A 16,343-nucleotide genomic window follows, 5' to 3' on the forward strand; every position below is an offset into this window, starting at 1 on the left:
AATGTTTCAAAACTATTTTTTGTTACATTTTGTATTCAATGTTTTAAGATTACTATTTATTTCATTTGGTTCAATGTCTCAAGACCTTTAATCTCTCACACACACAAAAAACTCTTTGCATTTTTATTCATCCTTTTCACTTTTACTGCTTTATATACACATGCTCATAGCCTTTCATATCATCCTATCTCAAATACACTTAGACAAAAAATGATGTCATTTAACTTCAACCTTTCAATGATACCTACATAACTCCAACGTTTCAGTATCATATGATTGTAACCCGTATGAGTAGACTATGACCAAGGAATGGGGCTTGCATCTTTTATTTAGTGACGGTAGCTTACGATTTTAATGTTGAAGTCAGACATTGTAGATTTTGTGAAGGTTATGATTCGCTTGGAGTCTTTGAGTGTTTGTGATTTTGGTTTGAGAAAGTTATAAACGTATTTTATTCTAGAACTAAAGAAAAAGAAAAAGAAATCTTCTAATTGATTATTTACGAAGTTGGCTTCTTCTTTTTTTTTGTGTTAGAATTTTATAATTTGTAGGTTTCTTTGTATGTAGCCATGGTGGTAAAAACAAAAATCAATGGTAACTGAAAAGTATTTTTCGCTTTTTTTAAAGGATACAGAAGCCCAACTAAAGTCAATTGAATTTTAATAAATGAATGTGTTTTTAGCAGATTTCTATTTGTTTAATCATGTTTTCTTTATGTTGATACTTACAAATGATTTCCTTAATTCCATTGGGACAATTAATTGGGTGTTTATGATCAAGGTCTCCATATTTGATTGTGAGAATAGAGTGATTGAGAAAGTGTTTGGTAGGTTGCTTAAATTTATGTAATTTTAGAGTATAAAAGTATTTTATATGTTAAATTCTTATTTGTAGATTTCACAATCATTTAATTAGTTTGAAAAATAAAATCTACTTTTAACGATAAATATTATGATATATTATAATTTTACAATGTTATACAATTTTTTAAAATAAATTATGAATTAAAAAAATCAAGTTTCAAAGTATTTAACAATATTGTGGGCAAACATAAATATTATACAACAAAATAAGTATTAAGTATTATATGTAGATTTTAATATACATAAAAATGATTTCAAATGAAATTGTGAAGTAATCCACGCATCGCGCGGGATGTCATCTAGTTAATAGTAAATGTGCGCGCGCACACACACACTATTAATAATAGGATTTCCTGTTTGGGTGAACATTTTGCATTTTAAAAAACTCTCACACAAATTCTTAAATTCTCTAAAATACCCATATATTTTAGTTAAATAATTTTAAATTTAAAAACACAAATTGGTTAAAAGAATAATTTACTGTTCCTAAGTTTTAGATGTTTTCCTTTATCTTTTCTATTCAGCCTAAACTTATGATACTATCTCTATCTCATTTTTAAACATTATTTTACGTTACCTTACATTTTTTTTTTAAACACGATTATTTATACATCACTTTTTTTTTAGAAAGGGTTTCAACCTATGGCGTTTGCTCTTGATGATATCTCTTTATCATCAGACAGACACCAATCAATTTTTGGTGTAGGTGGGAATTGAACCACATATCTCTTATATATCCATCAGAGATTTTAGCAATTGATCTAACTGCAACCCACATTTATACATCACTTTTAAACATTATAACATTAATTAAAAATAATAATTAAATAAAAAAGAGTATTATTGTACGTGCAAAGCGCGTATAACAAGTTTAGTGTATATATATATACTTCTTTTCTTTTAAGGACGGGTTTGGATTCAGATGAAAAAAGGGGCGTCTGCGACTTTAGCGTTTTTTTTTTTCTTTTTTTTTCCCCCTTCTGCTACACGTGTTTCATAGGAGACAGGATTTACTGTTTGGCACTGTTCACATATTGTTTGGCATTGTTCATGTATTTTTCACGGGACTCACAACTACTTTATTTAGAAAAAAAATATTAAAAATGGGTCTCACGGTACTATTCACACATTTAAAAATTATTTTATTACGGTATTTTCAGTTTTTAATTTTCAGCTCTATCTAAACGAACTCTAATACTATCCAATTTTGAAAAGATTTCTGCTTGCGTACAGCAAATTGGTGCTCTCCCACAAAGAAGATAAGAGTTCCTTGGTTGGTTCATAATGATTTTTGGTATTTTTTGTTACTTTCTCTTCTTCTTCTTCTTCTTTTTTTTTTTTAAATTTGTATATTAGTTTTTGCTGAGTCTGTGATTTTGCTGAAACACCATTCCAGGCCAAGAGGGCCAAGAGTTTCAAACATCTTGCTCATTTTGCATAAACAACTATAACAACAAGAATGAAAAAAAAAAAAAAAAAATTGAGATGACATCGTTAAATAATAGTTATAAGATTTTTTTTTGGTTGTGTCATAATCTAAAAATTGAGATGAATGGAAAATGATGACCCTAGAAAAAAAAAAGTCTCATCTCACATGCAAAACGGTATGATGAACCTAGTAATTTATATGTTATAGCACTCAAAATCTCCCTATGTACTAACTCTTGTTACATAACGTCTTTATTTTCTTTTGTTTCTCTATTCCATCATGATGCCTAGTCCTAGACACCTACGTACGTATCTTATGTGATTCTTTCTTCTTACTATATTGTTTTCTTGCTTTTCATTCTTTCAATTTATAGATTTAATTCTTTTGTAAAGTAACCAACAAAAGAAGTAGATAAGTCGTATTTCATATAGTGAGTATCCTTTCTACAATCATTAGATGAGAGAAATTGTCATGACTGTCCAATCGCTGTAGAAAGATAATGGAGAAATGCAATGAAGGCTCTAAGAAAATTGGGATAGCTACAGATTGAAGCTACATTCCAAATCAGTACTTAAGAATACCAGAGGACTCCATTCTCCAATTGTGTTCCACAAAACTGGTTAAAAAAATAGGCGATAATAATTTGCATTTCATGAACATAGGATAATATTTCTTATCATTTTCATGAGATCCTTTTTGCCCCATCAAAGGTTTAAAAAAAAAACAGTATAAACGCACCAAAAATAAAGCTATAGTAATTATACGATTATAAGATGATCTTTCTTTGTTTAGCAAAAAAAAAAAAAGATGATTTTTTTTTTTTTTTTTGAGAATCTAAAATAATCTCTAGATATATTAATAGACAAATTAAACCAGTACTCATAGTTTCTGAGTCATATCAAAATGAATAGATTTCCGCTTCTCCCAACTACAAAGAACCCTATATAAATAGATGATTAGTGAAGCATCACCTACTGTGTTGCTAATCCTGTATTAGTCTCTATTGAGGTTAGGACTCAGGACCAATATTGTTGGCAGCAGCTGGCTTTCGGACTAATAATGGTACCACAATCGATGGATTAAATGCCTATGTGATGAATAATATTATGGGTAAATTCCGTATTTGGTTTCTATCCTTTATATTAAATTCAATTTGATTCCTAATCATTTAATTGTGTTAATTTGTTCCCTAACCTTTTAGTATTGTGTCAATTTAGTCTCCGTCGTTATTTTTTGGATAAAAGTTATTGATATGACTAACAATTAAAATAAAAAATTAATTTCCGTTGATATTATAATAAAAAATTAGTTTCCGTCGATATGGTAATAAACTAATTTTTTATTTTGTTTGTTTGTCACGTCATTAATTTCCATTTAAAAGATAACAACAAAGACTAAAACACGGCACTAAAAGGTTATGAACCAAATTGACACAATTGAAAAGTTAGTAATCAAATTAAAATATGGTGTAAATGATAGAGACCAAATATATAACTTACCATAATATTAGTTACTGATACAACACATTCCCCCTTGCCATGGGTCTAAAAAATCATAACTCAATTTAATATGGATAATTTTGACTTGAACCCAATCCGACCCGACTACTGTTAGGTTTAGTAAAAATCATTGTCCATTGTATTGTTAATTTGGAATATTATGTATGTTTGTGGCGCTCGAACTTAGAAATTTGAAGTTTGTTATATGCTCATATATTGGTAATTTAGTACTTAGTAGTAACTTTTGAGTAATTTGTGTCAAATTTATCTATTTCCAATTATTTTGTAATATATATCATCATGGTGGGTGATTTTTAAATTTCATGTTTTCTTATAAAAAGCATAATCTTTCAATTATCAATACAATACTATAATCTGACTCGCAGTAATCTTCAACCAACTCCACACATGACATGATCCCAATTTTTGACTACCATATTAACAATTGAGTATTGATATTTATTATAACTTATTGACAACTCCTAATTCGGTAGATTTTGTAAAATCTTGATTATTCATTGATAAAAAGACTGATTTATATTTGGGTGCATTATACCCATCTCACTTAAACTTTCATGAAATGACATCCAACTAAAGGATTTTTATAAATTCAAGAGATAAGGTAATGTTGTTTCATATCTTGATTGAATTGAATAATTTAATTTTTCTTTTTTTTTTTTTAAATTCTACTCATTTATACAACATAGCAAAAATGTGACATTTTGCAAAACCTCAAATGAAGTTGGTATAGTTTACTTTTTTTATTTTGTAACGTTATCAATATTCAAAAAAAAAATTATTATTAATTTCATGATATCTATATCTATTTAAATTATTGATGATTCGATAAAATTAGAAACTATAAGTATTTCACCAAACAATTAAGATTTTAAAAATTATATTGTAGATTTTTTCCAAACTTAGATTTTAAAAAAAATATTTATTTATTTATATTTAAAATAGTAATTCCAAATTTATGTTCACGTTTCTAAAAATGTTTATTAAGCTAATATATGTTAAGAAAGGTTATTGTGGGGTACAAGAATTCCGAGTAAGGCAATTACGCCACATGTCATAGCATGGCCGAGAAGGGCAGTTGCTGTGCCAAAGAGTCTACGTCCTCGGATTCTATGATCATGTCATCAATACGTCATCAAAGGAGGCCTTACGGTACAGAAAGAGCTTTGGAAAGGGGACCAGCACTGACGTGATTGAAGAACTGGTGGCTGCTACCACATTTAATGCATCACACCAAACTTCTTGACTGCATTTATGTGGAGAAGACCCTTGAACAGTACTGCCTTGGTTGCCGTATCTCACAGGGGTTCAAGGAAGGTGCCTAATGGGACTAGCACTTAAGTGATGGCCTGCATGATCAACAAATGGAAGACCAAGATCATCTAAAAGGGGTCTATATAAGATAGAAGGTCCCCCGGAGAAAGGGGATCGGAAAAATAGTAGAGAAAAACACTATAGCACAAAGAAAAGAAAACTGTAAATATATCCCATAGTGAGATATTCAAGAACAAATCTCCTCAGACTTGACTGAGGAGAATTATCCTTCTCAATACTGTGATTGTCTTCTGTTTTTCCTTATCTCTTTGTTATTTATGGCCCATGGTAAGCGCTATCTCACCCATAAAAGTCTATTCTTGGAGCCCGCTCTCTAACAAATTCATTGTGTTGGGCTATTTGGGCATGGGTCCTTCAATCGCTTGGGCTTGGGAGTCAAATCTAGTCCTTACAGTTTTTTTTGAAGGGTGAAACATCCTCATATCTTATTAAATAGAAATAGCATCATGATACAAAGCTTGCATCATAGGTGGAGGAGATTCCTCCATCCAAATAACATCATGTACCAAATTTTTTGCATGCCTGGCTAAAAGGTGGACTACAGTATTGGCACTTCTTTTAGCAAATTGCACTTGTGACCATCTAAAACCATGCAAAAAACAAAGCACATCTTGAATAATATGGCCAACCCGTGACTTCAAACTTCTCTTCAGCTCCAATGGAGACATGATCAACTGGTTATCACCTTCCACAACCATCTCCATAAAGCCACACACCAACGCAAACTCCACCACACACCAACATGCGAGAATTTCCGCTTCCTTACTGCAAGACACCAGAGGTCCTTTACTTGAAAATGCAACCATAACTTCTCCACGGTCATTTCGTATTATGGCTCCAATCCCAGAGGCTTCTTCATCCTTGAATATCGTTGCGTCGAAGTTAAGTTTAAAGCAAGTCAGGGGTGGTGGTCTCCAACTGATCTGGTTCAAGCTTAAGGAATTTGTGGCTAGACGGGATTGGGCGCTCCTAAATTCCTCCATATAATCTTCCTCCCTTTTGTTCAAAACATTATGTGCCAGCAATTGCTTACCATGGATTATTGCATTTCTTTGGGTCCATATTAACCAAGCCTGCACTAAAAAAATTCTAACTCATCAGAGGTGAGTCTAGCGTTCAGCTCCTCCCATAACTGCATCATGTCATCCTGACCCACATGACATTTTTGCAATCTAGCCGAGTAACCAGCCTAAACATCCTGCGCCACTACATAGTTCCATATTGCATGGATTTCAGTCTCCGCCTCTGTCTTGCAAACTTCACATCAGTTGTCTTCGATGATCCCCTTCTTTGACAAATTTTCCCGTGTTGGCAGAATGTTGTGACACGCTCACCAACCAAAAACTTTAATCTTGCTTGGCACCTTTAGTTTCCACAGAGACTTCCATACCCCTCCTCCCACAACACCCCTGGAGCTTTTGGTCCAGTCCAACCCCCTACATACCTTTCGCGCCTCACGATACCCCGACCTCACAGAGTACTCACCTGATTTTTCACCAAGCCAGACCATCATATCAGAAATAAATCTGTAACTCAATGGTACATGATAACGTCTTAAAATGTATACTTGTTATATATCTATGTGGGCGTTAGCTCCTTATTACTATACCTAATTTGTATAATTAAGCCATGATTTGCATTAGTCCCTATTATTTATCTTTACATAATTTCTTGAATAAGATGTCATTCATTGTGTGTAATTTTCTACTTTCAGGAAATCATGTGAGAAAGATGAGTTTACAGGAATTTGTGAGAGATTGGAGGCCAAACTATAATTAAATGGAGCTAAATGACCATGCTTAAATGTCTAAGGAGGTGCAGCTGGAGTGCTTGGATTTCCTACTCTGATTGGAAGCTTCAAATAAGGAAAGAAACCAAAGAGGCAAAATCTGAAAAGGAAAAATCTGATTTGAGTACTGATCAGTATTTTGGGCGTATCTCACTCATCAAAAATCCAATTGACACAAAGTCGGATGCTTTGGAACCATGACTTAATTATCTACAACTTTTTAGTTTTGAGTTTTTCGAAATTCACAAGTTTTGAAGGCCAAAATCAAATCACAAGTTACCGCTATAAACCTGGACGGAAATTAAAATAAAAAAAAGTTTTATTTTCTTTGGACACTTAGACATTAGGTTTTGGAAGGGAGGCTGTGTAGAATGAATTTTGGGCAGAGAAAACCTTGTATTTTTCTTTCTCTAATGGCAGCCTAAACTCTTTGCTAGGGCTAGGGGTTATGTTTCTTCCATATAATATGAATATTCAATGTGATTCTTTCTAGGACTTTATCAACGACATATTTGATTGTTCAATTAGATTTCTTTTGATGTATTAGTTCTTCCATGCTTTCAATAAGTTTAATCATGTTTTTCTTATTGTTTAGATGAATTTCTAATAGTTTCAAATAGAAATCAGGTTTTAAAGTGAATAAGTTTTTCTGAAAACTTTTCTAACCGCATTATTAATCGAGGTTATCATGCGTTCTTGAATTGTCTCAGTTCAACTAAATCATAAGTTTTTAATTGTATAAGAACAATCAATTATGAAATAGATATTTTCCTAGATCACAAAAAATTTCATATCGATATAGGGAAACACCCCGATGCCCTAGTATTTACATTATTGATTTAAATCAGTTTTTATTATTATTCTTGTTAACAGTCACCAAGCAAAATTATTTTTTTTCTTCACCCAAACTGTTATTTAATTATATTGTCTTTGAATTTACCCTGCTCTTTGTGGTTCGACCTCGGTACTCCAAGAATTATATTGCTACGATCTCCTGCAATTAGGAGTGAGCAAGCAGTACACGCAATATGGCTTCTGCATCATCACGATGAAAATTTTGCCAAATAAAATCTTGATCCCACCCCCTTGACACCTGGTCTATCAACTCAGAAACCATCATCTCTTCTTCAATGTTTGGTGCCGGATGGAGAACTCTGTTTATAGGATGGTTGGGGATCCAAGCATCCTTAAGAACCCGTATGTGACCTCCATTACCAACCCTCCAACATGACCCACTATGCAGAATAGGTTTGGCTGCCATGATGCTCTTCCACGTGTAGGAGCTATTAGGTGAATCAGTGGCCTCCAAAAAATGGCATCTTGGAAAATACCGAGCTTTCAAACATTGAAAAAGCAGGGACTCCTGATCTTGCATCAACCTCCAGCCTTGCTTTGCAAGCATTGCTAAATTGAATTGATGTAAGTCCTTAAATCTCATCCCTCCTTCAGATTTTGGTCTAGTTAGTTTGTCCCAGCTAAGCCAATGGATCTTCCTCTCATTTCCTACCTACCCCCACCAAAACCGCGCACACATGGACTGAAGTTCCTCACATAACTTCACAAGCAACTGAAAGACACTCATTGTGTACGTTAGGATCGATTGTGCCACTGCTTTGATTAGAATCTCCTTACCTGCTCGTGATAGAATTTTTCCTTTCCACCCTTGTAACTTTTTCTACACTCTGTCTTTGAGGAAAGAAAAGGTATGGTATTTACTCCGCCCCACCAAAGTTGGTAACCCCAAATAGGATTCAAACCTCTCTACCTAGCTTACTCCAAGCATTGCTTTGATTAACTCCCTTTTCTAGGGTAATGTATTACTACTAAAATAGACTGAAGATTTCTCCATATTTATGCATTGGCCTGAGGCTTCCGCATATAGTTTCAAAATCTCCAAGACTTCTTGTGTTTCCTTCTCAGATGGTTGGAAAAATAATAGTGAGTCATCTGCAAACAAGAGGTTTGAAATTTTCGGAGCTCTCCTACAAATAGAGACACCATGTATATGTCCTTCCAGTTCAGCTTTCTGCAAAAGAGATGCGAAACCTTTTGCACATAAAAGAAATAAATAAGGTGACAAAGGATCTCCCTGCCTGAGTCCTCTAGTAGGAGTAATCATACCATGTGGTTTACCATTAATCAGAACAGAAAAAGAAGTTAAAGAAACACAACTCATCACTCTGTCAACCCATCCTCCTGGGAAACTCATCTTAAGCATGATCCGTCTTAAGAAGCTCCATTCCACCCTATCATAGGCTTTGCTGACATCCAACTTCAAAGCTAGTGACCATGTTTTACCTTTTTTCCGACCATGCATCATATGTAAAGCTTCATAGGCCACCAGCACGTTATCTGTGATCAATCTCCCTGGAACAAAGGCACTCTGTGTTGGGGCAATAATATGAGGTAAAATCTGTTTCAACCTATTTGTCAAAACCTTTGCAATAATTTTGTAGATTACATTACAAAGGCTAATAGGTCTATAATCAGACATCTTGACCGGGTTTTTAATTTTTGGGATGAGTACAATATAGGTATGATTTAATGTAGGCAACATATGACCATTATTAAGAAACTCAAGGGCAGCAGACACAACAGAATCACTAACAATATACCAAAATTTCTAATAAAAAAGAACATTCATACCATCTGGTCCAGGTGCCTTTGTGGGTCCCATTTGGAATAAAGCTGCTTTTATTTCTTCCGCATTGAACTCATTGGTTAGAATTTGTTGCATATCAAGCGTCACCTTCTGTGGATACATATTTTCATAGTTATGATCACAAAAAAATCTCATAATATTTTCACAATATCTTTTTTTTTCTAAAAAAATTAATTTATTTGTTTTAATTGTAGTGGATACATAAGTAATATTATCTTATTTTATTTTGACTAAGAGAGATATTTCAGTTTATTGTCAAAAAATTTCTTTTTAATTTTTTTTTATTATAGTAACATTTAGAAAAACAAATGTTGGTCTCAAAAAATGAAAAAAATGAAATAAATGAAAAAAGAAGGCGAAACTGTAATATTGGTCTCTTAAGTTTACCCTGTGTGCGCAATTGGTCCCTCAAGTTTCAAGCGAGCACAATTAGTCCCTTAAGTTTTAAAAGTGAGTTGTATTAGTCCTTTTACTAACTGCCGTTAGTAATGTTACTTACGTGGCTAATGGAACAAGAACTTGGCATTACTTTTAATGATGTGGCTTTTTTTATTAATAAAAATTACAAAATAAAATGCTGGTTTAGCAATCTGAGAAAGCAACAACATTGAAAAAAAAAATTATTGATTCACGCAAATGCATTCAATAGTAACTGATTTTGCCATTAAATTTTTTTTCCTTTCTTCAATATTTTAATTTATTTGTAGTTTTTCACCTTTCCCAATCTTCCCCTTCTTTCACTTTCTTTTATCTCTGATTCAGTAGTAACTAATTTTAATTTCTCACTCTCTCTACAAGGAATCTTTGTCCTTTTCTCTCTAATGGCAGAAACCTCCACTCTGTGCATCTCGCCCTTGGCTTTGATCCCATCGATTTCTCGCTCCTCTTCTTTCTCTGCATTCACTTCCTCTTAAAAATCCGTAATTTCTCATTCTCTTCGTCCCTCTCGTTCTCTACGTATCTCTGTCAAAGATTCTTCAGATTCCAACAACTTTTCCCCTGACGATTCATTCAGCTTCTTCTCTATCATATCCGTCAGATGCTTCTCTCTCCTCTGCGTCCCTTTGAATTTTGGCACCACTGCCATCGCTTTCACCGACAAACCCTTAGCCTCACCCATCTGTACCACTGATACCTTCGGAAAAAACATAGCCTCCGATCTCAAAGACAACGAGCTTCCTCCTCATACTGTGTGAGAACAACCAACGACCCCTGTCCCTGCTGCTAAACACGCCATCTTGGTCATTGATCCTATTTCTTTCTTATTGTTTTTGTGTCATGAAATCATTCTCTCATCCTATCAATTATAAAGAACTGTGGCTTCTTGTTGTTATTGTTTTTTGTGTTTGTGAATTTTGAGGTGATGACCTTTTTAAGGGAAAAAGGAAATTATAGAGTTTTTTAATTTTGATTTTAGTCTTGGGTTGTCGCCGGTTGCTATCAGTCTCCCCTTTACCAGTGTGCGAATTTCTTACGTTAAATTTATTTTGTAATTTTTATTAATAAAAAAGCCACATCATTAAAAGTAATGCCAAGTAATTTTTTTCGTTAGCCACGTAAATAACACCACTAACGGCAGTTAGTAAAATTATTAATACAACTTAATTTTAAAACTTAAGGGACTAATTGTGCTCGTTTGAAACTTAAGGGACCAATTGCGCACACAAGGCAAACTTAAAGGACCAACGTTGTAGTTTCGCCAAAAAAGAATGAAGGGTCCAATTAATGGATGTCTTTAAGATATTTGTTAATAATCATTTTAGCAAAAGTTTTAATATTACTTAATAAGAGATCTAGGACTTAAATTCCGTTTACACTAAAAATCGATTGGTATCTTAGTTTGATGATAAAGAGCTATCATTAGGAGTTGACATCATAGGTTGAAACCCTCTCACAAGAATAGTATCACTTTTATGAAAAATACAAAAATGTGTCTGGTGTCAAAAAAATTAGATATTTTATTTTAAACAATAGTTTCAAGTTTCAAGTTTTTTTTTAAAATACGTGTAGATGAAAAAGTATATAAAAATACATATAATGTTGTTTAAAAACTAAAAATTATTGTTAAAAAACATATATCAAATACCCCCTCAAACATTTGCTAACTTTTTAGAACATCTGTTAAACTTTTCCAAAAATGAAAATTCATTGCATGTGTTTTTAAACAAGTACTACAAAGTACAAAGTACAAATTGAAGTTTGGATCCTCTCAAATAATAAAGATAATAATAATAATTGAAGTTTGGAGGGAAAGCCGACAATGCAAGCAGGAAATGCAGTTGCAAGCGAACCTCAGACTCAGACTCAGAGCCACTTCCATTTCCGTTTTCCCCTTTGCCAAAACCCCATTCCCTCACACTCTCCTCCTTCACTTCTGCTTCTCCTCTCTCTCCGACCTCGTCTCTCACCCTTCCCATTTTGCATTATCTTCTTCTTCTTCTTCTTCTTCTCAATGGTTTTCCATCCTCCGTGTCGCCATTTCCAAAACCGACTTGCTGCTTGGCAAGTCTGCGCATGCGCGTATTATCATCTCCGGCCAAAACCCAGATCGTTTTTTGACCAACAATCTCCTTACGCTGTATGCAAGATGTGGGTCTCTTTCATCTGCACGCCAACTGTTTGATAAAACCCCTGACAGAAACCTTGTAACCTGGAACTCCATTCTAGCTGCCTACGCACACTCCGCGGACTCTGAGGTCGAGAATGTTCAAGAGGGTTTTCAGCTGTTTCGCCTTCTTCGTGAGTCTATAGTTTTAACTAGTCGATTCACTTTGGCGCCGGTTCTAAAGCTCTGCTTGCTCTCTGGGTATGTATGGGCTTCCGAGGCTGTTCATGGGTATGCCGTTAAGATTGGGTTGGGATGGGACGTGTTTGTATCCGGGGCTCTTGTGAATATATATGCTAAGTTTGGGCGGATTAGGGAGGCCCGTGTTTTGTTTGATGGCATGCAAGAGAGGGACGTTGTGTTGTGGAATGTAATGCTCAAGGCTTATGTGGAAATGGGTTTATATAAAGATGCACTTTATCTCTTATCGTCTTTCCATTGGAGTGAGTTGTATCCTGATGATGTTAGTGTGCATTGTGTTCTTAATGGGATTAACAATGTTGGTTCTGATGAAGGCAACAGGCTTGCCGAGCAGGTTAAAGCCTATGCGATGAAATTGTTTGTGAATCGTGATAACTCAGATGTATTTATGTGGAACAAGAAATTGTCTGAGTATCTCCAAGCCGGTGAAAATTGGGCTGCTGTCCAGTGCTTTGTAAATATGATTAGATCAAAAGTAGAATACGATAATGTGACATTGGTTGTTATTCTCTCTGCAATTGCAGGTGTAAATGACCTGGAGATGGGGCAGCAGGTTCATGGTTTTGCTGTGAAGTTGGGTTTTGATTCTGTTGTTACTGTAGCAAATAGCCTTATCAACATGTATTCAAAGGCAGGTTCTCTTTATTTTGCACGAAAATTGTTCAATTCAATGAAAGAAATGGATTTAATTTCATGGAACTCAATGATATCTAGTTGTGCACAGAGTAGTCTAGAAGAGGAATCAGTGAACCTATTTATAGATTTCTTACGTGATGGCCTAAGACCAGATCGATTTACAATTGCAAGTGTTTTGAGGGCTTGCTCTTCTTTTAAAGAAGGCTTGTATCTCTCCAAACAGATTCATGTTCATGCAATAAAAACCGGAATAATTGCTGACAGTTTTGTTTCAACGGCCCTTATTGATGTATATTCTAGGACTGGAAATATAGAGGAGGCAGAGTTTCTTTTTGAAAACGAAGTTGAATTTGATTTGGCATCTTGGAATGCAATGATGTTTGGGTATATAATGAGTAATGACAGTCAGAAAGCATTGAACCTCTTGAGTCTGATACATGAAAGTGGAGAGAGGGCAGATCAGATTACTTTAGCAACTGCAGCTAAAGCCTCAGGATGCTTGGTTGGGTTAGAACAAGGGGAGCAAATTCATACTTATGTAATAAAAACAGGATTTGACCCAGATTTATGTGTCAGCAGTGGTATTCTTGATATGTACATCAAATGTGGAGACATGGAAAGTGCACACATGGTTTTCACCCAAATCCCTATGCCTGATGAGGTTGCATGGACAACTATGATCTCAGGATGTGTGGAGAATGGAGATGAGGACCAAGCTCTTTCTATATATCATCAGATGAGACTCACAGGAGTCCAGCCTGATGAATATACCTTTGCTACACTTGTCAAAGCCAGCTCTTGCCTAACAGCATTGGAACAAGGGAGACAAATTCAAGCAAATGTGATAAAGTTGGATTATGCTTTGGATCCTTTTGTTGGGACTTCACTGATTGACATGTATGCCAAGTGTGGGAGCATAGGAGATGCGTATCTTTTATTCCAGAGGATGAAAGTGAGTAACATTGCCTTGTGGAATGCAATGTTGATTGGGTTAGCTCAATATGGAAATGCCAAAGAAGCCCTTAAACTTTTTAAAGCTATGGAATCTAATGGTATGGAGCCTGATAAAGTTACTTTTATTGGCATACTTTCAGCATGTAGCCATTCTGGTTTAATTTCTGAAGCTTATGAGTATTTTGATTCAATGAGCAAAAAGTACGGCGTTAAACCTGAGATTGAGCACTACTCTTGTCTAGTTGATGCCCTTGGCCGTGTGGGTCGTGTTCAAGAAGCAGAAAAGCTAATAGGATCAATGCCCTTTGAAGCTTCTGCTTCCATGTATAGAGCCCTGCTTGGTGCTTGTAGGGTTCAAGGGGACACAGAAACTGGAAAACGGGTCGCAACCCAGCTCTTGGCATTGGAGCCATCAGATTCATCTGCTTATGTTCTTTTGTCCAATATCTATGCCGCTGCCAACCAATGGGATGATGTAACTGTTGCTAGAAAAATGATGGAAAGGAAAAAAATAAAGAAGGATCCAGGGTTCAGCTGGATAGATGTCAAAAACAAGGTGCATTTGTTTGTGGTGGATGATAGATCCCATCCACAAACTGATTTGATATATGATAAGGTGGAGGACATGATAAAAAGGATAAGAGAAGAAGGATATGTCCCTGATACAGACTTTACGCTGCTTGATGTGGAAGAAGAGGAGAAAGAGCGTGCTCTTTATTACCATAGTGAGAAGTTAGCTGTAGGTTATGGACTCATAAGTACTCCCCCATCCTCCACAATTCGAGTGATTAAAAACCTTAGAGTTTGTGGAGACTGCCATAATGCAATCAAATATATCTCAAAGGTTTCTCAACGAGAAATTGTGTTGAGAGATGCTAATCGGTTCCATCGTTTCAGTGATGGAATATGCTCTTGTGGAGATTATTGGTGATGTGAAATTGATCTTATTGTTTTTGTCTCTTTTTCCCCCACTTCCAACCTTTTTTGTTAACATCCATACAACCAAATGTACCTTTATTTGTTCTTACTTTGTGTTAAATGCAGAGAAGATATTGTTGTTAGAAATCTGTAATATTTACAAATTATTGCAACATTAGTATACATGATCAGGAACAATTTTTAAAGGGGAAAAAAAAAAGCAGGCTATGAATTTGATTCCTGCACATCATACTTATTTTGATAGCCACTGAAGGTTTTTTTATTTTATTATTTTATTTTTTTTTAATACAAGATAGAAATTTTACTCTAGCCTAATTTAAATGTATATGTATGTAAAGCTCTCTCCTAGAAATTTGAATCCCGACCCTTACCCCCCACACCTTATAAGCATCTATACTTGTTGACTGACATCGCACCAAAGATATGCGGTGATAATAAATGGGTTTTTTAAGTGGTTTTTATTATGCAAATCATTGTGCATATTAACTAAAATTTAATGATCTCTCTTTAATTACAATATGTCTAGTATCAATTTTTATATAGATATTACAACAAATCTATATATATATATATATATATATATATATATATATATATATATATATATATATATATATATAATTCATGTAGTAGTGTATGAGGTTCTTTCATGTGGCGCTCTAATTTTACATTTAACTTTTTTTTTACCTCTTTTTATTAAGTTATTTTTATTGTTACAAAAAAGTTCACACTAACTTTTTTTTTTACTGTTATTTTATTGATTTCTCATTAATTTCATAAGCTTATACCACACCTTTCTCTTTTCTTCATGTCGTTTAGCATACTCATTTGGAGAGCATAAAATCTTATCATGTGGTATTTAGCCTTTACATTAACTTTTTTTTCTTTTAAGTTCTTTTCACTGTTCTCCAAAAAATGGGCTACTCATAAGGTTTGTAAAAGCTCAACCCCACTTATTACATTACAGATTATTTGAAAAGTCCAAGCCTCCCCACGTGTAGATGGAATCAAAGATCATGACTGACTACGTTCTACTCATAAGGTTTGTAGAAGCTCAACCCCACTTATTACATTACAGATTATTTGAAAAGTCCAAGCCTCCCCACGTGTAGATGGAATCAAAGATCATGACTGACTACGTTGTAGAGAGTAGAGAGTAGAGAGTAGAGAGTAGAGACACGCTCTTCAACTTCTTTGAAAACAATGAAAATGGGCTACCCATAAGGTTTGTAAAAGCCCAACCCCACTTATTACATTATAGATTATTTGAAAAACCCAAGCCTCCTCACGTGCAAATGGAAGCAAAGATTGTGACTGACTACATTGTAGAGAGTAGAGAGTAGAGACACACTCTTCAACTTCTTTGAAAACAATGGTTTTCAGTCCAGATTCAGTGATTACTTGAAGTGATAA

The 16,343-nt window shown here is 34.5% G+C and overlaps 2 protein-coding genes across 2 annotated transcripts; one reads left to right on the forward strand and one right to left on the reverse strand.

Moving 5' to 3' along the window:
• Positions 1 to 5,572: 5,572 nt before the first annotated feature.
• LOC142621618 (uncharacterized) lies at positions 5,573 to 6,654 on the reverse strand. The gene is made up of 2 exons (XM_075794919.1): positions 6,589 to 6,654; positions 5,573 to 6,217 (listed from the first exon to the last, which is right to left on the reverse strand). The coding sequence occupies exons 1-2, from the start codon at positions 6,652 to 6,654 to the stop codon at positions 5,573 to 5,575; spliced, it is 711 nt and encodes a 236-aa protein (XP_075651034.1).
• Positions 6,655 to 11,791: 5,137 nt separating this feature from the next.
• Positions 11,792 to 15,113, forward strand: LOC142622198 (pentatricopeptide repeat-containing protein At4g33170). Its single transcript, XM_075795639.1, has one exon. It carries the CDS (start codon positions 11,869 to 11,871, stop codon positions 14,920 to 14,922), a length of 3,054 nt encoding a protein of 1,017 aa, XP_075651754.1. The 5' UTR covers positions 11,792 to 11,868; the 3' UTR covers positions 14,923 to 15,113.
• The last annotated feature ends 1,230 nt before the right edge of the window (positions 15,114 to 16,343 follow it).

Source organism: Castanea sativa, chromosome 1 (genome assembly GCF_040712315.1).
Source record: "Castanea sativa cultivar Marrone di Chiusa Pesio chromosome 1, ASM4071231v1".
NCBI classification, from domain to species: Eukaryota; Viridiplantae; Streptophyta; class Magnoliopsida; order Fagales; family Fagaceae; genus Castanea; species Castanea sativa.